Source organism: Sycon ciliatum, chromosome 2, assembly GCF_964019385.1.
Source record: "Sycon ciliatum chromosome 2, ocSycCili1.1, whole genome shotgun sequence".
NCBI classification, from domain to species: domain Eukaryota; kingdom Metazoa; phylum Porifera; class Calcarea; order Leucosolenida; family Sycettidae; genus Sycon; species Sycon ciliatum.
In genome coordinates, this window is record NC_088644.1 from 13,786,160 (window position 1) to 13,813,155 (window position 26,996).

Consider the following 26,996-nt stretch of genomic DNA (forward strand, 5'->3'; position numbering starts at 1 on the left):
TCAACTCTTAGTGGTTTCCTCAATGTCTAGACCTAGTATTGAAGGCAAGATGATCTGTCGCCTAAGCATGGCCTACCTAAGGTCCTTGTCAGCACAGCCGGATAGCCTCTACTAACCTACTTGTTGCTTGTCCTCTTCTTTGAAATTTTGTAGGTTTGTGCATCTCAGTAACAATGTTAAAGATACAATGATAACTTTCCAGTTGAAGCAAGTCCAATACCTGAACAAGTCCAATACCTGAACAAGTCCAATACCTGAACAAGTCAAATACCTGAACAAGTCCAATACCTGAACAAGTCCAATACCTGAACAAGTCCAATACCTGAACAAGTCCAATACCTGAACAAGTCCAATACCTGAACAAGTCCAATACCTGAACAAGTTGTAGGAGATACGCCACAAGCTGCATGTTGGACAGAGACTCCAAGCAAGACACGGCCACTGTGCGCACAACCTTGTCTGCAAATTGGAAATCCAACAGCTCCAATGCGTCCTGCAGCACAACAAGAGAATGTAACGTAAGTTAATAGCACACAATTAATATGTTAGGTTTGTAACGTCAACCAAGATAGCCTGTAGGGAACCTCTGACAAAGTTAACAAAGTCCAAGCCAACTCCAATCAAGAAGACATGTATGGCAACTGGCACTGAGATCATTTTTCATAATTGTCGGAAGCGCATTAATGCATAATTGCCAGTGCACAGATCGTCCATCTACTAGCACATCAGCTCCATGGGTACCTGAGCCCAAGACTGAGTCCTGGGCTCATGCACACTGTTGGCATCACTGTGTTGATTACGGATAGAACACATCATCGTGCCTGTGGATAGAGCATAGCAAGCCATTCAGGGTGTAAATCAGAATAGCTGATAGTTGGGACTTATCACGAGCACTTGTCGGCACCCGGGGTATACCAGCACAGACCATTACTAGTAAACCTAGCCAGCGGGAAGTGTATACAGACCTCTGGTGAAATCTTGGTCCACTTGGCAATGAGGCGATGCGCTTCCTGCACTTGCTGCAGGTCAGCCCAGTCGATAGACCCTAGGAACTTGACTAGTGCCTGCAACACAGCAGATAGCACCATGTCATTGATTCGAACTGAACACAAATTATACTTCACACCAGTGTATTGGACAGGTTTGCAACATATCTATAAAGGTTATGTGAAAGATCTCGGGGGGGGGGGGGGGGAGGGTCAGCGTCAGTGGATGCTAAGTTTACAGTGAAGCCACCCGTGGCTGCTAGGTATACACTGGAACCATTTATGGGCGCTATGTATGGAGCGTGAGTCGCTAGTGCAGCGCTGTACCCGACTTTGCCAACGCATCTCAACTGATGATGCACTCACATAACCACCATAGGGAACAGTAATGATGTAATCACATAACCACCATAGGGAACAGGAGATGATGTACTCACATAACCACCATAGGGAACATGAGATGATGTAATCACATAACCACCATAGGGAACAGTAATGATGTAATCACATAACCACCATAGGGAACAGGAGATTGAGCAAAATGTTCATACTAGATGTATCCACCGCCTGTTACTAAAAGTAGCTGAGGACCTCCAGTTGTGATCCTTTGCAGATTCTAAACAGCTACACTCACCTTTGGATTCTTGGAGAGGAACTCGCGATGATGAAACACTAGTTTCTTCTCTTCATCACTCATCTGCCAGGCATAAACAAGAATATAAAAAGACCAGAGTTGTAATTGCTTGTCGGAGAAATGTCGCATTAATCTTCACTTCCAGGGTTCACCATCTCGTACCATGATCTGTATAAGGCTGCCAACAACCATTTTGAAAAGGGAGGAGCTCTGCTACTTTGATGCAAGCAGCATTCTGCAGACTTTCCAAAATCGATCCGCCTCCTTTCGTGTATCGCAAGTTGATTACTCTCTTCCTGAACCTCTACTAGTCGACCAACTAGAATACAGATGCTGTGACGGAGTTAGGCAATACTGCATGATCTCTTTATACCCTCACCAGCACTTCGGACACTCAGCTCCAACAAAGAGGTTGCATGGGAACAGGAGATACCTCCCCCCCTCTATAATTATGCCTATGCAGCATGCACATTAGCTCGGGAGGCTGTTGGAGAATGCCACGTGTGGACATGGAGAGCATAGGACAGACGGGTAGGATTTCAAGATTATCTGCTTATAGGAGTAGTTGTGGACATACAAACATAGGATATGGTTAACAGACTCGGGATGACACATTCACATTGCGGTGCTGTCCAGTTAGAGCCAAGCAAGGTCACTTACTTCAACGAATGTACTGCTTGAGGTGACTTTCTCTAACTGTTCAATAGAGCCAGGCGGTGGTTCACTGGGTGACTGGGGCAACGTACTACAAATTTCATTATACAGAAAACAAAGAAAGAATACTTAGTGAGGTAGCACTTCAAACTTTCATCCACAATTGAATTCAATGCCTAGTTTGTTGGAACATAGGCAGTCTTTGGCATATTTACCCCATCTCCCGCACTACAAAGTCTTCCGCACTTAAGATGAATTCGGTCCTTAACTATCGACTTGCAATGGAAAGAAATACTGGACGGATCCACAATCTATTCCAGCTTGCAGCAATGGTTGAGACTAAAGGCATAACACGCATGCACATCATAACAAGTACATGTAGCAGTCTTGCCCAGAGCCATACCAAACTATAACAGTCATATCCTATAGCATTGCACTGCATCCTAGACTTTGGCATCTATCACCCACTTCACACGCCTGGGCACCGACAACGAGTATGTACGGAACAATATCCAAGCACCCAGTAGGCACTGGTAGATGTAGAACAGTGCAAAATCACTGAGTGTTGACTACCCAGCACTGCTTACCAAGGCCATCCAGAGTTGGGACAAGCCACCGGGTGTGCATAACTATCCAGCTCCACGGTCAGGGTTGGACAGTCAAACGACTGTGAGTTGACAGCACTGGAACCGGCTGGTTGCATGCCACACACACTGGCCTCACTGCCATCAATTGCCATGATGCTATTGCGATTGCTCTCCTCCAGCTCACCAGGCGCTCCGCCGTCAGTGAATGTGTCGGCTGACAGGATAGAGCTCTCGCGTGAAGTACTGGAACACGGCCACATGGACAGCGCCACGTTACCCTGCTGTAGTAGAGACCTGAGAAACCGGCGGGGCACATCCATACACACGCACACCAACACTCCTTCAGCCCACACCATTACATCCACCCACCTCCCAGGCTCCCCGGCTCTCTCTCTTTCTCTGTCTCTATCTGTCCTTCTCTGTCTGGCTCTGTCTCTGTCTGGCTCTGTCTGTCTGTCTCTCTCTCTCTCTCTCTCTCTCTCTCTCTCTCTCTCTCTCTCTCTCTCTCTCTCTCTCTCTCTCTCTCTCTCTCTCCTCTCGTGCAAGCGCTTGCTCATCCTGCCTTAGTCACGGGAGTGAAGCAAAAAGTGGTTATGCATCACACTCATGCAAGAGTCACTGTAGGATATGTAAGACTCAGAGCCATACGGCCTGGTCTCGGATGTGCCAAACACTTCAAGCACAGCATGGGTAGACCAGGTGCAAGGGGAAATGGCTGTAGGCAAGGGGCAGTAATACGTCATAGCTTTCTTTGGTTGTGCACATGCATAGCGCCACTAACCTGTGATTGATGACGTTCATGTTCACCCAGTACATTGGAACAGGACCACGAACTTGACGACCACGATTCGACACAACCGTCATCATTACGGAAAAGCAAATGCGAGCAGCCTGAAAGTGAACAAAAACATCAGGCGAACCATCCTGTCACACTCCAATTGCATACAATTTGCAATGCTTGGCTTGGATCACATCAGTAGAATAGTGAATAGTGGGTAAGATATCAATGGTAGTAAGTACTATTCAATCTACAGACAGAACTGCTTCGTCCTTTGTGGACTCGTCAGGGCAGCACAGGGAAAATGAAGTCGCATCAGATAGCAATGAAAATGATCAAAGCCAGACTTAACCATGTCTGGACGTGCCTTGCCAGAGTGCTCAAACTGACAAGTCAGTGAGCTTTGCGTAACACAAACAGCAATGACACTGCCCCACATGAGAGTACAAGAGCAGGAGCGAACTACCAGTCAATATTATTCAACGGATGCAGCAGCAATTTGGGCATACACTGGAGTCGTATTGATACAGTACTGGGGTGGTGGCGGCGGCTGCTGCGATGGTGGACAAGGAATTATAGCAAATTAATCTAAGATAGCTAGCTAGCTTGGTTGGGCCTGGGCAACATACCTTTGGCAGATGTCGCGTGGGCAGATCAAACTCCACCCACTGGTACCAGTTGGGATTGGTGCGGTACGGTAGCTCACTGGTGCGCTGGTGTGCGACCAATGATCTGCCACCATGATAGATGCCAGCCTCCACATACACAGAGCCGATGCGCTCACCACGACCGAGTACGCCGGGAGTGAGCCGACTCAGGCCCAGAACGCGTATTCTGCACGCAACAGTCACCAAAACAAGGCATAGAGCAATTGAGACACAAGGTCGCAATGCAAGGGACACACACATTAATGCAATGTGCTCATAAGTCATCATGAACGCTCGGAGTGGACACAGGTTTTTATTGATATTTCCGATTTAGGAAGAAGGCACCTCAACATGATAGAGCACTGCGAGGTACTTCGAGTACAAGCAGAAAAGTTGAGAAACACACATGACTGTGTTGTAGTGAGATTATTAGTGATATCTAAACCCTCTCCTCAAGTTGCATCACACTTTGTTGAAGGCATAAAATGCCTGCACATGTTTGGTGAAGTAAAATAAATATCAACAAACAACACTCTAAGATATATTAGACCCTCTGTAGTCATGGTAGTGCTTATAAGTTGAACCCTGGGTACATACTGTTGTATTCCAGCTGCACTTCAAGGTTATGTTGTGTCATACTTACATTGTGACTTCCATGTGATAGGCGTACATTTCCTAGAATTGCTAGAAACCGCCCTTACTTTAATATACATAGACCCCTCCCCATTATTATGCAGGCACCAGATTATGTATAAAGAGGCCATTCGGAGTTCGATAAAGTCATTCCATTCGGTTCCGTTCTATCGTTCAATTTGATTCCATTTGGATCTATTCGGTTCAATTCCATTGTATCGCTCCATTCCGTTCCATTCCGTTCTGTCGTTTCATTTCGGTTCCATTCAGTTCTATTGATTCATTCTATTCTTTAATAAAGCATTCTCTATTCTTCACTCAACTAAATTAAGTGTGCAACCGGTGCGGCAAAAGGCAGCCTAGAGGGTGACAGACAACACATGCACCCAATATGAATATACAGATCATGTGAGTTGAGCTCAACTATGCAGATGTCAAAGCAACAAGCATTGCAGTACTGACGCCACTGTGGATGGAGAGAACACACTAGAAGATGGAAGACTGAGTGTACGTATAGAGCTGTTTCACATCTTCACAATGTGACTTAATTTTCGTAGAAAGTAATCATGGCACGTGGGCAGTGGAACCAACGAAACCACTCTATAAGAGGCCACACACCAATGTTTGCTTTATTCAATACATTATCAACTGCCACCATTTAATAATTATAATAGCCTCAAGGGCCAGCCAACGTTGAAAAGAGACAATGGAGCAAACACAATTATCACAGCTAACCTGAAGTTCTGTCCAATGTCCCACATGGACATATTGAAGACTTCTCCGTGCGGCTTGTTCAGCATGGTCAATTGGTAGTGGTTGGCGGAGACACCACACATCTCATCCACGAATTCCTCCTGGACACACACACACACACACCCAAACACACACGCCCAAACAGGAAGGAAGGATCAGATGTGCAAATCAGAACCCAGCAGTCTTGAAGTCATATACTGCCGAGGGATGATCATGACCAGGAGGCACGTAGAAGCTAGATAGTACATACCTAGGAACCATGTCGAATACACCCTGGCCTTAGCTAAAACAGACCGAGCGGCACTGACTTTGGCTGCATGCTTGTGCTGAAGGAGCCGGTACTGCTGGGCTGCATTCACACAGTACCTGTGTCTAGTATCATGATTGAGTTTTGCAGTGTGACAGGGAATAGGGCTTGAAAGTGCTACGTCACAGCATAGCAACAATTTCAAAAATTCAAAAACTGGATCCACTTGGATCCAGTTTTTGTATGGATCCAAGCACATTTCAAGCGGTCTTACCCACAGAATGGTGATGTAGCCAGTGAAACTGACTGATTTGGCTACTGGGGGCGGGGTTACAACTGGTGGCGAAATAAAAGTCACACCTGCATGCGACATGAGTGGGTTGCTATGCACCCACATACTTAGGCAATAGCAAAGTCACACCTTAGTGGATCCAAAAATAGAAATCTGATGTCAACTTAGTACTCCCTGGCCGTTTTTGACGTCATCACTTTCAAGCCCTATTATAGCAGAGTCGCACAGATATACCAGTGCACCAGCACATAGCCATGGTACGCAAACTGTATACAGTGTACCAGAGCAGAGTTTGAGCAGGAAAAGAGGCACAACAGTGTACCCGCAGCAAGGCAGAGGATAAAATTGTAACATATTGCAGCAGCATGCACACTTACGTCGCCAAAGCTCTCCGGCTCGTCATTTTCGGCATCCAACACAGGCACCAGTGCCAGCTTGATTGGCAAATGCTTGGACAGACACCTGCAGCAGAAATACACCCAGCAGATATGTTATGTTAGGTTGTCTTTAGAATTATCACTTCACCATAGGTGCAGGCATTGCTGCCTTCTTGCTGTGGATCGTGAATGATGCCACCGCTCCAAGGCCGCTATGATGAAGATACTATATCAGCAGGTAATAACAATCCGTGCACAGTTGACTGTGTAACCCGGATGAAGCAGCAACCCTTGTCACAAGGCACATAATTACCCAAACACCCAGGTCACTGGCTATGACCACTGTTAGCAAGACAAGTGTTAACAATATAACACGTCCATGAACAATCCATTGTGGCGGCGTGTTGAAATATACACAGCCTTAACAAATGCATGCAGCTTCATAGCTCTCTAATAGAAGCAATAGTGCCTCTCATAGCTCTCTACCACTGCCTCATAGCTCTCTACCACTGCCTCATAGCTCTCTACCACTGCCTCATAGCTCTCTACCACTGCCTCACAGCTAGCATCTAACAAACCAGAAGGACTCTGAGCTGAGTGCCTGGCGATAGAGTGTACACTACTGTGTCATGCTGCACATGCATTGTACGAGCATCAGTGATCCCTGCGGCAGTACTCACTCTCGCACATGCATTGTACGAGCATCAGTGATCCCTGCGCCAGTACTCACTCTCGCACATAGATGAAGTTGACAAAGAGGTGGTCACCGTGGATGAACACCCGTTGACCGCACACACGCAGAACGTAATCACTTGCGGAGCTGCCAGTTCATCACATGAGCAAAGAGCACACAATGAATAGTGAATTGCTTTCGTGTACGTAACCAGTATGTACATAAGTCACCACTAAGGCTGTGTTTCATGAGAGTTTTCAACCCGGGATGAGCCCATCATACATAGTAGATTGACTGGAGCGTTAAACGCATGGTGCTAAACCCGGGTTAATTTCACCCCTGCCCCCCCCCCCCCCCGCACAAACAAGTAATAAAAGGAGTCTGCTGGCGCTTTAAAAAAGTCTTCACACGTAAATGCCAAACTTATTCCTCAAACTTGGATTGCAAACTCTTATGTAAGCATAAGTAAACACGGCCTTGATTCATGAGATCCAGTAAAAGTCATGGTCTGTAGCTACTTCAACTGCAGCAACATTACCCTGAATCCAAGTGAGTGAAACTAAGCATGAGAATTCCTTTACCACAGATCACCTGCCAGCCTGGTAGAAAGTTGATAATAAAATGCTTTCAAGGGTCGTAACTGACACACACACGCACGCGCGCGCGCACGCACGCACGCACGCACGCACGCACGCACGCACGCACGCACGCACGCACGCACACACACACACACACACACACACACACACAATTAACACAAGAATACAACACAGTTTACTGAAGAAACACTGTACCTGGATGCATCATGTGCTGCAGCTTCCGTCTTGAAATAATGGAAGATATCATTCATGATCTCAGTTGGCTTGAAAGAGATAGGAACTGCCAAAGAAGCACGAGAAACACATGCATCACCCAGCAGGGAATCTATGAATTCGCAAAATCTAACCCTTTAATTAATAAGTCTTGGTTGTGCTAACAGTCGATTTGCAAGACGCTTCTATTTTCCCTGGAGACAGATACTGAAGATTTACACAAGACAGCCTCTTCCTTCAAACTATATATTGTTTTAACCGACTAGAGACTACTAATGCCAATCCGACTAACATTACTTTTTACTGGAGGCTCCATTATGAGTTGAGGGTTGTTTTTGTCAGTCAGCCCTGGGTTGACTTGCACTTTACTCACACCCAGAGTGTGAGTTGCATAGATAACGTCATCGCATAGCGTAAAGTTTCACCGCTACGTACGGCGTGTGCATAAAGGTATGCTGCACATGTCTGAGGTGACTAACCAACGGTGAAGCAAAGTAATTTTATCGACCAAGGTGTTACGACTGCCGTTCATCTTTGATACGTGGCACGCTGTGCACAAAGTAGCACGGCTTGTTGGAAAGTTGCAACTCTGCCAATGCCAAGGGCTGATCACATGAGGGTGTGAAATGAGTGATGGAAGTGGAATCACCCACTTCACGGCACTAGTATGAACAGAGAACAAGTTTCCTACCCTCACCTTCAATCGTCTTTGACCCGGGCTCCTGCATGAAGAAGACTTCAAGGTTCAGCATTCCTGAGCCACTGGCAAACTAAATTGAAAAACACACCACACACAGTCCGGCAATGCATATGCGTTAATTTCCACACACCACACACCACACACACAGTCCATGCATATGTTACATTTCACATCACGCACAGTCCAGCAATGCATATGGGACATTTCACACCACACACAGTTAAAATGCATATGTGACATTTTGCTACAATGAAGAACCGTACATGTACATGTCTCGAATACCACTACAGTATCCAACTTTAGAACGAGGTCTGTCTCGTTGTCCAGGAAACGACCAATCGGCGACATTCCCGCCAAGGGCCTTATCAGAGTTTAAAGCCCGCTCAATCGTAATTTTACTACTCTTGATGACGCGTCGAGGGCCTTGGATTAGTTTAAAGCCCGCTGAATATACTCTAAACTGGTGCGTACACCTCCCTGTATGCATTATATAGTACGGTGCAGGTAATGAACTCTGCATAAAATGTACGGTGTACTACTAAAAGCTACGCATTTCAGAAGTGTGTATGGTTTTTGCCTCCCGTATTCTTTCACCTGTACGAATTTCCTTTGTCAACAGCTTGTGGAAACCTATAAAAACCGAAGATCAAAGTCATTAGAGGTATCGACAAGGGGCCCTCAAAGCCCCTAAATAGCTCCACAAGCTATGAATAAGAATGAAGCTCGCAATAAGAGCCCAGCATTTCATTTGCTGCTATTCTACTTTTAGTAGTCCTAAGTGGTGCTGAGTTACTATAACTAAACAGAAGAAAATATTCTTTCATACCACACCAAGTCTCTCTGCACACAAACAACAAAACTACCCAATATAATGGTACACAAGCATAATGGAAGTGAGATAATGCATGTAACCTCGTTCTAAAATAGTTAGTGCATGGCAGGGAGGGTCTTATGGCTTGTTTGTGCCCTTCAGGGTAGCCCTCGGGCCTTCGGCCCTCAGGCTAACCTGTCGGGCACTAACAAGCCATAAGGCCCTCCCTGCCATGCACTAACCTATAATTAGTAATGTTACATGTGACTCTCTTCGAAAACAAGACAGAACTGCAAATTTATGGCGAATACTACGATAATATTATGGTATACATGAGCATGCCTGCACACACGTTCACACATACATAAATGCCAACAAACAACTAACAAACAAACCACCACACACACACACACACACACACACACACACACACACACACACACACACACACGCGCGCATTTAAAACCGTGAAGAACACACATTGCCTCCGTGGAGTAGATGGTGTGCGGTTGACGTAGTTTTCTGCATTTTCCAGGAGCAAGTGCGTGCATTGCTGGCTAGAGCTGAGATGCAGTCAACCTGAGAAATGGAGATGCCCGTTAACACAATGATACGCTTACAAAAAGGGACTTACAATCTCTTTGATGTGGCTCGGGATGGGATTGGTCGTAACCTCTGCTTCCATGCTGTACTCTCGCTTGTCTCGTTGCCTAACTGCCGCTAACCGTACACTGTACAAGGACATTAGCAAACACGTTTACAGCACAGGGTAGGGATTTGAGAGGCTAGATGGCAACCAGCTGTATGTACATACGGGCATGTTCTAAGACCTCTCCATTAGCCGACATAGCAGGTTGCTATCACAATACAGTGATGCAGTGACACACCAACACTGAACGGGGATGCCGCATGGGCAAGTCATACACCAACACTGAACGGGGATGCCGCATGGGCAAGTCATACACCAACACTGAACGGGGATGCCGCATGGGCAAGTCATACACCAACACTGAACGGGGATGCCGCATGGGCAAGTCAAACACCAACACTGAACGGGGATGCCGCCGCATGGGCAAGTCATACACCAACACTGAACAGGGATGCCGCATGGGCAAGTCATACAATATCCTACCCAACAAGGCTTCTCCGTGTCCAGTCGATTTCCGGTGTGCTCCTCTGTAGATACTGAGTCAAGCCGCCGCCAATCAGGTGACTTATGGTGTGAACCAAGCGCTTCTCCTACACAGACAGACAGACAGACAGACATTTGCAGAGGCTTGATTCTCACATGCTGACATACCAGTACAGGTCAAGATAGCAGAACCATAAAAAAATTCTGCACGGCTAGAAATAGCGGAAGCACACAACAGGACCAAGGCTTGTCCAAACAGCAAATATATCAGTATGTGCCTCGAGCCCTGCTCCTGTTGTGTGATTCCGCAGGTATAGACAGGCTGACTGACGGACGGATGGACAGATGGACTGACGGACGGATGGACAGACAGACACACTGATGGACGGGCGGACAGGCACATACACACACCTAAGGCTTCATGGCTAGTTTGCAACAGGGAATAGTACATGCACTACATTCTTGTGTATACCTGAGCTGTACAAGTACCGGTAATGCACGTTGCATCATCACCACATGCGTTTAATACTGATGAGCTCACTGTACATGTACTGTCACTACATTGTGTTAGTTAGTTAGTTAGTTAGTTATGATGCAGCAGCCACTGCAGCAATACCTTGGCTTTCGGTTCACGCCGTAGCTCCACAATGAGGGTGCCCACTCGCATGCCGTGCTTCTTCCAAGTCTGCCAGATGTGTAGAGTTTGCCTGAACTCTTGTAGTGAAGGAAAACACTCAAACTTTTCAACTCAAGGTTGGGGAAAAGTGCGCATACTGCAGGGCTATTCTTAACCAGCTACGGACATGCTCGCAGGCTGATCTAACATGCATGCTTGAATATGTCAACCAAAGAAGCAGTGGACCCTGACGGGGCAAGGGTTGTTTTGGCTGGCATCCGTGATAAGCCCCAAAACCTGCGTGCAGGGATGTACAGGATGCATCATACAGATATGAAACCACTAACACATTGGTACAGCAACATTACCATGCCTTTGCCATTCTGAATCACCCCCCCCCCCCACACACATGCACCCTTCATTCCAGGTTTGGTGATGCATTGTATAGCTGGCTGCGAATGCACACCCCGTACATTAGCATGCCATCCATGCAGTAGAAAGTCACTTATCACCGTGAATCCCTGTAACCAGCCCCTATTCATTGCTGCCTGCATGGCAGAACCAGGGCAGCTAGTCATGAGCATTTCACAACACAGTGGTAAAAGGTGGAGGAGGATACATCATCTGCAGCTCATCAAACAGCTCGTACTTGTCATTGTTGTAGTAGTACTTGAACGAATAGTGGGACATGTCCTTCAGGTTCTGGTAGCTGATCAGAAGACCTTCATCACTGAAGACAACAAACGCAAAAAGGGAACAAGACCACAGCGGCGTTCACTACTTGCAAAACAGCACCTCTCAGAGGTACCTAGGCATAGCATGGTTATCCCAAAATGTAATGGCTAGCAGAAGCTACAACGGCTTTGTGCAGAAAAGCAAAGGATGTAGGATGATGCGGCACTGCCCCAGACACCCAAGGGAGACAACATCTGCAGACGACCACGGAAGACTACATGCACAGAGTCACAGCTCACCTCATCTTTGACCACAGCATTGACTTCACCTGAGAGATGGACTTTCCACCTGAGCAGAAAGACAAGTACAAGAGCCAGTATTCAACCAATAATGCCTTGGGCAAGCTCTGCAAGAGAATTATTAGTATATCCACCAGAACCTGTCAACAAGTGATTCTGGAGTAAAACAAAAAACAGTTCATGACAAGCAGTCAGGCTTGTTAGTTTCATTGGCCAAGCTGTGAAACAACACTGTGACTACGGCTGCAGATGATGGCCAGCAGTGCACAGAGATACAGGAGAAATATTAAAACGTTGAGCACTTTGACTTGCTGTCGAGGTTACTCTTTGGCCGTCACAAGAAATATACACACTAAACAGTTCAGAACATCATGTAAATCAACGGCATCCTTACCTGAGACTGGCATCCGTATTAACGACTTGATGGGTAAGACAAATTCAATGTCGCGTTTCTACATGCACAACATACACAATACAAGTGAGTACAACTTACAAGAGATATTGTGGGGTCAGTAGTAGACTCATTATGATGGCATGTGTGTGTGTGTGTGGGTGTGTGTGTGGGTGTGACTGTGTGTGTGTGTGTGTGTGTGTGTGTGTGTGTGTGTGTGTGTGTGTGTGCGTGCGTGTGTGTGCTGATGCCTCCACTGCACAACTGCTTGCCAGCCGCAATTATCACTGCACTAAGTAAATAATTGCCTCCACTTCCTTCAACCATACTGAACAATAGCATCACAAGCTGTAGTTGACATTCAAAGTGGAAATGATATTGGAAGAGTAATGGTACCGGCGGTAGGACCCTATACTATGTGGTGCATTCTTTACCACCACTTTAAGTACTGCACTACTCTGAATACATTGTAATGCAATGGTACTTCCAAATTACATACACCCTGGTAGTCAGATAAAACTGCCTTGTGTCCCCCCCCCCCCCCCAGGGATCAGACCCATATGCACTCAGGCAGGTGTCCTGACTACAGAACAAGTGACAAGGGACCGATTGGGGCTTGGGGCTGTAAGCGGTATCCTGAATGTAGAGCTTCACTTGGGCAAGAGGTGTCCGAACAGGGCAGGCTCTACCATGCAGATAAGCTATTGTTAACGTCACTCACCTCGACGCTGAATTCGAGAGTCCAAAATGTTGGACTGAACGGCTCCACGTGGATGCTGCTCGAGCGGGTGCTTGGGTTCAGCACAAACTTTGACTGGGGACTAGGCGAGAGGAGAGGACTGAATGGCGATGTGGGGACACTGCATCGATTACGTGGCCGAGCAGGCACAGAGGCATCCGAACCATCACCGGCCAAATTCATCTTCGTCATTGATTTAACGCGCACATGGCCACCGCGTTTGACGATATTTCCGTACGACATGGGTGCTGACCGTCCAGCTGTGCGCGTTGCAGCACTGTCACTGATCGATACCTCCAGCTTTGTCTTGAAGCCAGTGGTCTGTGATCGTGCCCGGAATGGCGACCCCGATCCTGCATCTGACCCGAGGCTGGCAATATCAGACGTGGACACCCTCCGCTGTGCAATGCTGCCCGAGAGCCGTGCGACCGGTCGATGACCGTTGGTATACCGGCTTGGAGTGAGCTCGACACTTTCCACGCTGCCTATACTTGCCGCAGAGCTAGCTGATGACAGCGAGCCAGTAGACAGGTGGTGGTTAGGCCCCAGTAGATGTGGTCTGCTGTGCACCGACCGACCCATCCTGCCATGCCGTGGCGAGTTGAGGCTTTGCCGCCGCCGCTGCATCAGTGAGGGTGAGTTGGGTGCTGACAAGCTTACATTCTGCGCGAGATGATCATAACTCTTTCTCTGGTGCTGAGTAGCATCCTCTGCCTGCTCCGCTATCGATTGGCATGGCAGGCTAGCGTGGGGCGAGAGAACCTGCGGTGATCCATGCTCTTCTTCGCTGTCAACCGGGGTAGCAGAAGGACTGCGGCACAAACCTGACAAGCGCTTAGCGTCACGGTAGTTGTTGATGACTTTGTTGTCGGCAAGTTCACTGTGCTGCTGCAGCGGGGAGCCGTATTCCGAGCTCAGCGGGGACCGCTCGTCGGCCGTCAGCTCACCTACGGACGACACCTCTCCCTCGGACATCACTGGTTCCGGGTGAGGACTCGGTGCCTCCAGATCATCCACGAATTTGGGCATGCAGACGTTGAGCGGATCTTCCATGCTCCACGCACTCTGGACAGCACTCTTCACAAATAGATGCCTCTCGTACTCAATGAATGACGAATTGTTTACTAAATCCTGGGTGGGTGTGATACTATCGCCGGAATCACCCTGCTCTGCATCCAGTACTCCTGGCGGTGGCGAGAAAAGAACAGTGGAGTGTGATCCAACTTGACTAGAGCCATCACTGCCTGGCGATGACGCTATGGATGATGTGTCCAACATTGAATGTGATAATGACACTGACGAGGAGGGACGTGGTAGAAAGGAGCGGCGTGGTGACCGGTCACCCGGCTTGAACACATCCGCATCACGCCGTGGAACCAGCCTCTGTGGCAGCGCTGCTCCACTGACAACAGCGTACTTGAGGTCTGGCTGAGAAGAATCTCGAAGGGTGAGCGGCGACTCCTCGCCAGACACAGATGCTTTGGATTCCGGTTTGCCTTCATGGCCATTCTCCCTGTAGTCACACTCAAAATCATCCATTGCCAGCTTGTTGATAGCGAAGTTGTCTTCTTCATTCTTTTGTTCCTCGGTCACAAACTGACTTGGAATGGGCTGCCGATTGGCCTTCTTCTTGCGGAAGCTACTGAAGAGACCACCTTTCTTCTTTTCGCTACCGGCTCGATTGCGGAAGTTCCTGGGCAGGGACTCTGTACCGTTAACCATGGCGGCCATTTGCCTGATCACCTTCCAGCACCACCCACTGTACACAATCATAGACACAAGATCAGTCACCAATCAGTCCACGACACTCACTCATTAGAATGTAACTAGTTGTGCATGCTGACTAGATTGCCATACAACCGCATACACTGTACTTCGTAAGTGTTGCCTTATGTTCCATTCATGGTAAGAATTGGTTCAGTTCGGAACAGTTCTTTGGGAATGGGTGTGTCCACCCAATTACTTTTCTACAGATGAAGCTGCAAGATGCCTCGAAATTACTTCTCACAGTGCTCTTCTATTCAGCCAGTTATTTTCGGGGAAAGCAGAGCAGAAAATACAGGAAGGCGGACAGTAAGATTCAAAAAGACTCAGCCGGGATCTTATACGCATGCAGCACAGGACCTGTTTGACCACAGTACAGTACTAATACACAGACACAAAATAATCAAAACACGGCCCGGCAACCAACATGATGATAGAATGCTCCCATCAAGCAAAACTTTTCCAACTGAATCAGGCTGCAGTTTCAAGTTACAACACCCGGCGATGAATGGGGAACTAGAAGTTCGCTAGTCCAGTATAAGTGCGCATTTGAAGTGTACCGAACGTAACAAGAGGTGGTCCAACTCCAAACGGTTGTAACATTCACAAGTACACTAACCACCCACATTGTGTCCTACTGCCAGCTGCTTTGAATACATGCCACTGTCCAGGGCAACGACAGGTGTCTAAATTTCACAGTATCATACCACCTGTCAGACACCCGACCCGTCAATGTGTCAACCCTGCATGTGCTTCAGGCCACACCACCGCTATCAAGCATGTCTAGTAACATTGCGGCATTGCAGATTGCACAAAATTAGCACCCAACGTTAATCGCACGGACCTGACATGTCCCTCGCCTGTCAACAACAGGGACTGCTGCATGTGGTTGGTACAGTGATAAGAACCTGTCCTATATCCAGTGTACGCACACACTGACTAAGCCCGCGGGCACACTCAGTTTAGAAATGCAGCAGTAGCGTCCAAAAGGGGATTTCCCAGGCAACCCAAGAACGGCAGGGAACTTTAAAAAGGACCATCGAACATTGCGGTGTCAATGGTGAAAATTCTGATGTAGTGAGACGAAGGCCTACATGTACATATTGGTATCCTTCAGCCGTACATGGTGCCCACCAGTCACATCCCAAGGAACAACATACCAATGGTTGTGTGTTGTTCTTACAATACCCTAGCGACCATTTTACCACTGCGGCAACACCACGTACCATGGCCATTCACAGACTTGAAGTAGCAACAAAAGACATGGCACTCCCACGCACTAATAAACACGCCAGCAAAACCCATGACAAGCACATTGCTGAGGCTCCTTATTTAACCCAGGTACTCCTTATTCAATGAGTCCAGATCGAAGAAGCATCTCTTTCAGGTCAGGCCCATCGCGTGATGTAGGCCGCCTGCTTGCATGCGTAACATCAATTGAAACGCTCCGGGCAGTAAACATGATTTCCTCGCAACTCTGGCCACAGGTACATCAAAGACCAACCCAGTTTTCACAGATTAACGTGTTAGACGGGGCCCAAAACATGCCAAATTTACTTTCAGACAATCCAAGAGAACGGGCATTCAGGCCTGGCAAGTAGGAATAGCATCTCTGGTGCACCACTGAACCCAAGTACATGTCCTTGAAAACTGAACTTCTCATTCCTACATTTCCGAAGATCTGCCTTTACCACACAAGTACGTGACCAGAGGAAAACCTCTCTCGATTTACTAACTACACAAAACACGAATGTGGACAGTATGGGCGGGTGGGGGCAGATTATGCTCCGACAGAAATATTCTGCCACTGCACGAAAACCCCAGATCAAATCATACACACAGCTCATTTACAACAGGAACTCAGCACATCCGCTCAAAACTCCACACTCGGGCCATGCTATGCCTACTGCATTGTAAATTTTAATAATGTGGCGACTACATGTATGTTTGCACACACAAACTGAACTGGTGAACCGGAAGAAGAGTGGGATTGGCAAGTAGAGCGCAGAGATGACCTATTCGGACATGATCACGTTCCCCGACACACCACATGCATGTGTCGGATCCAGCCAGGCAACTTCCTTCTCATGCCAGGAAGCCAGGTCACACACCATGAACATTGAGATCACATATACATAGAAGATGCTTCCTTTTATCGACATCACCGGGAAGTTCAATAGCCTCCGCATTCCAGCATTCCAGCACCACACTTCATGATCCTACAAGCTTCTGGCAAGTGTCATTCAATTGACACATGAACTTTGCTCATGCGTAATTTCCCCAATTGTGCATTATACTCCGTAACAATGCGTAGGAGGTGCAACCCTATGCTGATGTCCATTTTCCTTATGACTATGCCCGAAACACAAATGCTGCTATAATGGCTGATCATCATGCCCTACAAAATGCTGCAGACTTCCATGGCCACCATTGCATGGTTTTAACTGGCTTGCGAATACGCAACCATGCCGGCTGACAGCTTTTCCCAGCGCGACGGCTCACATTCCTTCCCAACCACCTCATTTTGATCAGCGTGTGTGGGCTGATAACCACTGGGGCACCAGTTATTGCATATGGACATGGATTTGGTCCGGGCAGCCACACAACGCCAAAGTACATGCACATACCGAGAGATCAGATGTGCTCTTCATGGCAGAGACAGACAGCACTACACAGCTACGCTCAAGGAAGGTGATCATGGTGACGCAGCAGGGGCATGTCTAGCCTTAGCTAAATAGCTAAACTTATGTGCACTACGATTACATTCGGCAGTCAGGTGGTTTCCACAGGGCACAAAGCCCACATGACCACAGCCTGAGCACAGAACAGCCAGTAATGGCACAACTCACATCAGATCGGATGATTGCTGTTCCCCAGGCATCACTGTAGTGCTATACATGTATATGGGAATTGTTTCTTTCTGTCGTGTTTATGAACACCCCCCCCCCCCCCCCATACACACACTCACACATACTCTCTCTCTCTCTCTCTCTCTCTCTCTCTCTCACACACACACACACACACGCACACACACACACACACACACACACACACACACACACACACTCTCTCTCTCACACACACACACACACACACACACACTACACCATTGGCATGGTTACGTACAGTCCTGCTCAGTGATGTCCAATTGCTTGAATAAAGTATTAAATTATTTGCGCTCAGCACCAGTGCACAGCCCGGTCATGATTCGCAGGTCTGGGTCTGGACAGTGTCCAGCATGACATTGACTCACATGACCAGATTTCATTGAGCAAGACTGATCAGAAAGATTGGATTTGTCATGCAGACTGTGCTAGTCTGGCATGGTCTTCACACACCAGACCTTTGCAGCTTTCCCTGACCACTGCTATCACAAGGTTTACAACAAACACGCACACACACGCACACACGCACACACGCACACACGCACACACGCACACACACACACACACACACACACACACACACACACACACACACACACACACACACACACACACACACACACACACATGTACAATAGCATGCCATAAAAACTACACAATGAGCTAGGCAATAAAGGGGCAGCACTGCCAGCAGGTGTTGCATAGAGCCTTTAGAGGACAGCATTCCGCTACTTCAGACCAGTGGCAGTACTGAAGAATACAGTCAACCGCCCACAACTGCCATTTATTTTAGAATCATTTGTCTGGAGTGTGCTGTCCTTGTACCAGTGACCAGGTGACAGTGTAACATTGCCAAATTCCTAAAATAATGCTAGAATGTAATGGATACTAGTATTCGTCACCACAGGAGGGACTAAGCAGTAAGGAGTATGGTTGACCTACACGTGGACAAGAGCACACGTGGTAGATTGACACATACACAAGTCATTCTGTAGTACAAACAGTTAGTACTGGTACAATTGCCACTTACACAAGACATGCACATTCGATTCGATGCTGTAAAAGCCGTCAAGCCTCAATGTCACTGTATCCAATCTCTAGACGCAGCACGGGACCCAGCAGAGTAACGTCTTCCCTACGCTCCAACACTGCTCCACCATCTGCTTTGCAGTAGCGATTCACAGAAACTGAGTAAATCCGACACGACGGGAAATAATCGTCTGCCCAGCGGACGCCCAATCACATACGACGAGCGGTATTTTGACAAGACTCCACACACTAGATATGACCCAGGCTAGGAACGCTCACACAGCCTACTGCATTGACTTCCACACCAAGTCGAATCTATTTCCAAAATGCAAATAATCGCTACCCATTTTTGAAACGATACAATGTGGAGAATGAAGAAAGGTTCTGCCATCTTCAGCTCGAGATGCGTTCTTCGTTCTAGATCCGGCATCAGATTTTCCAACATTGAAATACACGAAAGTCACAGGGGGTCAAGTAAGGGCGATCCCGGTGCGCAGCATGTCTGGTGGGCGAAGCCAGAAAGCAAACAACACCCACAACGGACAAGAGTCATTGAATTCCCTGATGCTCCACAAAGGACTTCAGTATGTTTTACTTTTACTTGCAAGACAGCCGATGCACAAGCACTGCCGTTGCATTAGCTTATTGTTTGCCTTCTCCAAAACAAAACAGTCCCATACAGACATCGATACTAGGCTAATCCAAAGAACAGCCGCCGGGCCACGGAATAACACAGCATGTCAACGATTTGGCTGTGATCATACCATTGTGTTTCCTCGGGGTGCAAAGAAGAGTTCATGTTATGTATTTTTAGTCTGCAGCAACAAGACCATCAAAGTATCATTCTTCTAACTACAACATTACTATTACTTAGCAACGAGACATTTCAATACCCTGCTGTGTAATTACTCAGAATTCCCAAAACATCTATTGTCCTTACCAGCGTCTGGACACAAGCGCATCAGCTCCACTCCAGGCTCTCCAAATACACGGTCAGGGACACACTGCAACCGCTAGGTTCCTAGCGCACTATTCTAGAAATCCAATGACTAGATTAGGGAAAACAGCTTCACAAACAATCCATTCTTGGTAGCAAAACTGCATTGTAGGGCTCGTTTCGCTTGACAGTTCTCGCACGGGCTGAGCGTGAAAGGGCACTTGTGACTCGTGCCATGTGCACCATGGTCCATGGAACACTGGACTTGCCAGGCCTGACCCGTGACCGGGTCGACTTGACTGCATACACTCCGCACTCCTTACAAGTAACATTAGTTACATAATTAGTACAAGTCATGCATGATCGTAGACCTACACATATCATGTGCACAGGAGATCTACACTCTGACTGAGTCTGAGTCTGACACAAACGGCCACAACCAGTGAAACCGCTCTGCAAGTCTGCATGCCTGACAGTAGACCATGGACCTTGGTAGACCATGGTAGATCATGGTAGACCATGGTAGATCTACTACTACACCATGTACACTGTAGTAATACTAGTACTAGTAGAAGAGCTCCCTACTTATATAATTTATATAAAGTCATATAAAGTCATGTAGAATCATTAGAATGTTCAATGTCATCATATTCATAGAGTAGCTTGCCATTCTTGGTCATTTCCTACTCCTAACGAGTCCTCAAAGCTTTTCTGGCCTTGTCTCGGACGGAGATTTCAAGGTTTTAGGCTGTAGTACTGTAGTTCAGTTCAGTTGATGCACTACGGTAACGTTTAACGACACGTGAATCACAGCGTTTCACCAAGACAGCACATGGGTTATGTACTCTTGCCAAGAGTACGAGTCTTGGTTTATTTGGTCTTATCTGGTCGAGTGCAACCGCGTGGGCTGCAGACCAGTGCGCACAATGATTTTGTTGTATGCACTGCTACTAGTACTCAGTAAGTAGTAGCACGGTGTAGTCGTCTTATCTACTTGTCTTTAGTTTAGCGGCTTGAATGCCGAGTATTTTATGAATAACGACACCTAGTGCAGTGACCAGACACAAATCGATCAATCTACAGCGGGGAAGACTCGGGCAGTCGGGGTCCATGATCCAGTACAGTAAAACCTGTCAAGGCGACCACTCGGATAAGGCGACCACCTGTCCCAGAAGACCACTGCAGCCAGCGCCAGGACACAAGCCCGTTGAATGAAGGGATGCTATTTCTAGTCAAGATCAGGAGACCACCTGGTTACAGAGACCACACTTTGAAGGTCCCTTGACTTGAGCAGACAGGTTTCACTGTATGTACAATGATTATTTCTGATATGTCACATGACAATCGACATGGCAACAGCGAATCCTAGCGCGACTTGCCGTGCTTTGAATCAGCCACTGAAGACCTGTGAGCGCTTGCAGGTCTCCGATTTTCCAATCGGAGCACGCCCAGGCGTGCTCCGGAGCACGCCTAGGCGTGCTCCGATTCAGCCATCAGAGGCCGCTTTTTTTTCTGGATGGAGAGTCTCCAACTGCAACCAATGCTGCTACCCGTGCTCTTACAGCGCCAACAACGAGCGTTCAGCGATCACAGCAGCAGACTGAGTTCCACGATCCCGACATTGATGAGTACATCGCAACTTGTGACCCAACAGTGCAATCCCCAACTCACCAACGGTCTCTGATGCAGAAAGCTACGAAGACCATCAACTTTTCCGGAGCTCAGTTTGGTGCAAACTGCAATGTTCACCTGCACCTGTAGGCTGTAGGCTGTAGTCACTGCGAAGAAGAGAAGCTGAACTGACCTGGTTTTTAGCTGACTAGACCGCCCTTGTTTTATCTCTGTGTTGTGACTGTGTACATTAGTCATTATGTAACATGTCTGAAGTACTAAACTGGCGACTAGTTGTGTTCCTTGTCTGGTCTAGTGTGCGTGCCTTGAGTAGGTAGATCTACTAGGTATGTGTGAAGTACTACATGTAGTAGTACTAGTACCGGTAGTAGTAGACCTACGAAGTAGTTCGTGCAATGCATGTCAGAAATGGTATCAAAGCATTCGTACTCGGACTCAAGTGCTAGAATCGGAGCCCTCCGCGCTAGCGCGCTTCGGGCTCCGATTCCGCACTTTCGTCCTCGTACTCATGCTCGATTCCATACGTACATGACTGTACAACTGGTACAATGTACAGTCAGATGATCAGATCTACAGTCATGTATGATGTACATGAAGAGTCGAAGACCCATCATTGCCACTTACATGACTGTATGGCACTACATGTATATCCAGTGGCAGTGGCTGGTTTCGGGTGCTTCTGCTAGCTACAAAGTCATGATTGTAATCATGAATTCATGATACATGTATACATGTAGACCTACCACTAGTGAGAGAGTAGAACATTGAGTGTTCTACATAATACAGTCATGTACAAGTCATGTAGATCTATCATCCTTGCTACGGGCTTAGGGGGTGTTCGTCTTCATCAACTTTTCAAACAATTAAAAAAACAGATTTATGATTGTAGTTGAAGTGTCCCAATAGAACGGTTTCTATCATAGAGTTTTTCAGTGGAATTGTCATGGCGATAATGACGTCCGATCAGATCGACCATCTCGACGTAGCTATTCCAAACTCTTCGGAACTAATCCACCTCTCTCATCGGATGAGGTTGTGGAGTTTCGAGGAGTTCCGCTTTTCTGAAGGGGCCAATTAGGCCACCTCTTCAGAAAAACGAAACTCCTCGAAAAGTCAAAGAGTGACAATTCGAACGCGCCCTTACTATCACAGCATCGTGCCGTGACTCAGTACTGCACTGTCTCTTAGGCAACACTGGGCCTTGGCAAGAGTGAGAAATCGAGCGCAAAGGTCATCAGACTAGAGTTCAGAACTGAATTGAAGATTCCGCAAGGACTGCTTGCAGTCTGATGTGGAATCTGAGTTACACGAGGAGTGCGGAGAATGTGACACTGTCACATTCGAAGCCGGAGCTCCGAAGTGTAATCGGATGTGAATCCTTTCAACCTAGCCACGTAGTACAGTGGTTCAGTGGCACCGGTACGTAGACTACGATTACGAAGCAACCTTCCAGCCACAGCAGATCAATGGAAAACCGAAAGCCACAGCAGGTCTAACCCTGTGTGGGATCTACATGATATATATCGATATTGTACGTGACTGTATGGTTTTATTAGATAAATAATTATTACGTCTACACGTACATGTACATGTCTTGTAGTACTAGTAATTACAGTCATGTACTTCATAAGCTGGGAGCTTACAAACAAAAGGGCACGCGGGAGGTTTCTAGAGTTTTTTGCAATTCCGAGTTTCTCATGCAATGCCACTTGTAAGTTGTAAGATGGGAGCTTACAAAGTATTTACGCTGGATACAATATCATCCATACTCAGTACTGCACGTCTGCACCTCAGAACACGTGTACATGTACATGATTATAGTCTACTATAGTATAGAGGTTCTGCGAAAGAAGTCATAAACCGACACATAATTCCAGAAACGCTGATGGGTGCTAACCAGGGTTAGAGCCTGAACAAAAATGAAGAAGGGCGGGGATCATTGGACCCAAAATGTTGTGATTTTACCGCCATTTTTTGTGACGCCAATTTATGCTGTGGTACTACATGATGCGTACTTATCATAAAAGGTGCTAGCACTCTGAAGGGTGGTGCATTCATTTTGAAAGGGAGCGGTCAAACAAAAAGTGAAGGAGGGTGCAGCGCCCAGCTATGTCGCTTTAAAGTTTTGGCGAGAACCTTGCTAATTATTACAGTGGAACCGCTTATGGGCGCTATGTACTAGCCCAAACAGGGCCAAAGTCAAAGAGCTAGTCGCTAGTGCATCGCTGTGCCGCGACTTTGCCAATGCATCTCAACTGCATGATAATGAAATTCGCATAACGGTGGAATACACCTCACGTACATGTACTGTACTCTGTAGATCTACAGTCATGGAATTCAGTAGTGCTCGACTGCTTGTAGCAGCTACAACATTCCTATAATTATTGTAAAGTTAGTTTGTACAATGTACTATTGTAGTATCCATTGTCTGACTCTGAGCACTACTACAAGTACTAGTACTTGAGAACGGATAAACCCCTCAAAGTAGTTACTTGCGACAAGAAACCGTTCGGTTCCCCAAATGGCCTGCTGCCATGGAAAAGCGAACGCACACCTCTGCCCCAAGTCAACACAGCCGGCGGCAATATGCTGGAAAGGGATTCCAGGTAGACTAAAGTCCAGAATGCAGCGGATGTACAGTGTATAATGCACAATGATTATGTTATGTACATGCACGGTAGATCTACAGTACAGACTCAGTGCACATGTAAGAGGCCCTGCACTGGCTGCAGAGCTAGAGACTACAGCCTAGAGTACAGGGCAGTGACTGCCCATTGCCATTGGCATGGCTAGCATTGACTTGTAGCAGTCAAAACGGAAGTCGGAAACCCGGGTCCGTAGCTTACCCATCACCATGATCACGGCAGAATACAGTACACCAACCAAGTCCTGGTTTTCGCCAACAACCAAACTTCCCAAACAAAGGGCCAACGCACCGTCACTGAGTGTCAGCGACTTTAGAAATACATGATTAGTGGTTTCCTTGCCGGCACGCCACACCGGGCCGGGCCGAAGTCGAAAACACCAGTGGGGTGAATGATCATCGCGGCTCTCTCCCCCTCTCGTATTATATTTATAATATACTACTACTACTACTAGTAAAAAAAAAGTAAAGTTTGCACGTCCGCGTTACCACCGGCTATACAATTGCGTTGAGAAACACAACCAGTAGTACAGAGGCAATATGCTTTGGTTCTGCAAGAGTGCTCAATGCCTGATTCAGGCAGAGCGGCGTACACAAAGGCACACAATGAAAACCTTGACAACGGAATTAATTTGCCAAGGTTTTCATTGTGTGCCTTTGTGTACTAGTACTGGTAGTAGGGCGGCAGTAGTAGCAAGAGTACATAAGTTCATAACCCCCGAGAAGGTGCTCTCGACGTAACCATGGTAACGGGGTTGGTGGGGACATCACCAACCCCGTCTATAGATATAGAGAGCACTTTCTCGCAACAGTGTCATGGTGATGACAAAAAAACTGTTGACAGTTGACGAGCTGAGAGAAGGACGCGCGCCATGGGCAGACGTTGGAAAGAAAAGAAAAAGAAGTTTTTATACAAGTTAAAGGGGAAGTTAAAGGGGCACTCCGGCTTCATTTTCGACGCCGAGTTTTCGATGCCAAGAAGAAGGTTGGTGAAAGAGAAGACCCCTCGAACAAGAACGAGTCTCCAGAAGCGATCGAGTCGAGCAGGAAGACGACTTTTGAATTTCGGCCGAGCGAGCGCTGATGACGTAATGAGGGATTAGCTTGCCAGTGGAAATGCATCTGCGCACATACATTTCACACACTTTTTGGCCAATTTTCAATCGAAGAGGAGGTTGTTTTCAATGTTCTCTCAACATCGTGAGCGATCCCGTCTTCTATACCCTTCCAGGTACCCTGAAGGTCCTCCAGAGGAGAATTTATCTCCAGCAAAGCGTTGTTGATCCGCTAAATTCGTCTCGAGACATATTCACCCAGTGCAGTGCTGACAAATGTAGAATGTTGAATCTGTGATAATTGTCGACGATGGACAGAACGGTTGATAGCCGCTGTCGCAGGGAAAGTGAAGCTGCTGGAAGTAACAACGGGGAGTACTGACTATTTGTCTCGCCCTCAGTTTAGTGAATTTTATGATCAGAGAATTATTCGATCAGGATCCCTTCTACAAGATGTGTAGTACAGGTGATTTCTGAACTTGACAATACGGAGACCGACCAGTAGACCTACCAACAACGTGCACCTGCAGGAAATTCACCCAAGGCTATTGCTAATGCTATCCTCTTCAGTGGCTGTTGTTTTTTTAGTAAAAATATGTTCACTTCTCTCAACATATTCCTGCATGGCAGCAAGAAGGTGCGCTATGGAATTCAACGCCACAATCTTCGCCCAGCTGTGGATGAAGCATGGTCAAGTCATGGCAGTACATATACTTGAACCAGATGAGAAATTGAAGTTCATTTGTGATGTGAAGTTTGACAGCCCCAGTGACCGAGTCAAGCGTTGTCTTTTGCCGTGGCACAAATTGTTGAAGAATCCGAGATGTTCTTGGAATTATGCACATGGATACTACCAGAAATAATGGTGGCATGAACCATTGTGGAATGGGACAGCTCACGGAGAATACTGGAAAAGCTCAAGTATCTCTAGGCGATGGTAAATCCTGTTCTGGCTTATAGCTTCGGCCTGCTGCGCCCGTCCATGTACAATGATGGGAACATGCATTTCTGTTTTCTACATATTTGCTATCTACTGTACTGTGGTATTACAGTTGCAGGTCCCTTATATAGAAATATGTTCACCCCCCCCCCCCCACATACCCGCATACATATGAACTAACAATTTCACTGTTGGACTCACCGGTGGCTAGAGAGCAGAGGATTAATTTATAGCAAAGAAAAGGACCAGGGAACTACAAGTTACGCTATAAGGGGCCCTCCGTAAATATCGAACATTTTTCACAAAACGAAATAATTTCGTTATGGGGTGGGAGGGGGTTGACCAATTTCGTTTCAGAAAACATTGATTCATGTACATGGCTGTTGTATATGCATGTATGTCAACATTTTTTACGTTCTGAGGGGGAGGGAGGGAGGGGTTGAGTCTAAACTAAAATAATTCGTTTGGTGAAAAAAGTTCGATATTTACGGACGGCCCCTAATGTCCACGAACTATTTCACTGTATTTGAAATAATTTTGTTTGATACCCTGAGAACTCTGAAACTTTGCAGCACTGTGGATTATATGTGGATACAACATTTATGGAAGGAACACATAGTTCAAATAATTATAGCACTGGATTGTTGAGATTGTGAGCACATTCCAATCAGTAC

General features: G+C 46.9%; 1 protein-coding gene across 3 annotated transcripts in view; it reads right to left on the reverse strand.

Moving 5' to 3' along the window:
- LOC135808842 (phosphatidylinositol 4,5-bisphosphate 3-kinase catalytic subunit gamma isoform-like) overlaps positions 1 to 20,340 on the reverse strand; it is a 28,693-nt gene extending 8,353 nt beyond the window's left edge. The window contains exons 1-21 of one of the 3 annotated variants that reach the window (XM_065322071.1): positions 20,055 to 20,340; positions 19,116 to 19,272; positions 13,419 to 15,195; positions 12,701 to 12,758; positions 12,307 to 12,355; positions 11,952 to 12,062; positions 11,333 to 11,423; positions 10,717 to 10,823; positions 10,219 to 10,315; positions 8,771 to 8,843; positions 8,056 to 8,140; positions 7,319 to 7,408; positions 6,589 to 6,673; positions 5,655 to 5,773; positions 4,269 to 4,473; positions 3,643 to 3,752; positions 2,862 to 3,155; positions 2,281 to 2,365; positions 1,621 to 1,683; positions 966 to 1,064; positions 374 to 493 (exon numbers count right to left, since the gene is read on the reverse strand). In XM_065322071.1, the coding sequence (XP_065178143.1) occupies positions 374 to 493; positions 966 to 1,064; positions 1,621 to 1,683; positions 2,281 to 2,365; positions 2,862 to 3,155; positions 3,643 to 3,752; positions 4,269 to 4,473; positions 5,655 to 5,773; positions 6,589 to 6,673; positions 7,319 to 7,408; positions 8,056 to 8,140; positions 8,771 to 8,843; positions 10,219 to 10,315; positions 10,717 to 10,823; positions 11,333 to 11,423; positions 11,952 to 12,062; positions 12,307 to 12,355; positions 12,701 to 12,758; positions 13,419 to 15,167 (3,690 nt within the window). In that variant the 5' untranslated portion in view covers positions 15,168 to 15,195; positions 19,116 to 19,272; positions 20,055 to 20,340. Of the gene's footprint in view, positions 1 to 373; positions 494 to 965; positions 1,065 to 1,620; positions 1,684 to 2,280; positions 2,366 to 2,861; positions 3,156 to 3,642; positions 3,753 to 4,268; positions 4,474 to 5,654; positions 5,774 to 6,588; positions 6,674 to 7,318; positions 7,409 to 8,055; positions 8,141 to 8,770; positions 8,844 to 10,218; positions 10,316 to 10,716; positions 10,824 to 11,332; positions 11,424 to 11,951; positions 12,063 to 12,306; positions 12,356 to 12,700; positions 12,759 to 13,418; positions 15,196 to 18,326; positions 18,430 to 19,115; positions 19,273 to 20,054 lie in introns of those variants that run through there. The other 2 variants (XM_065322070.1, XM_065322072.1) reach the window with 2 other exon arrangements.
- Between the last annotated feature and the right edge of the window lie 6,656 nt (positions 20,341 to 26,996).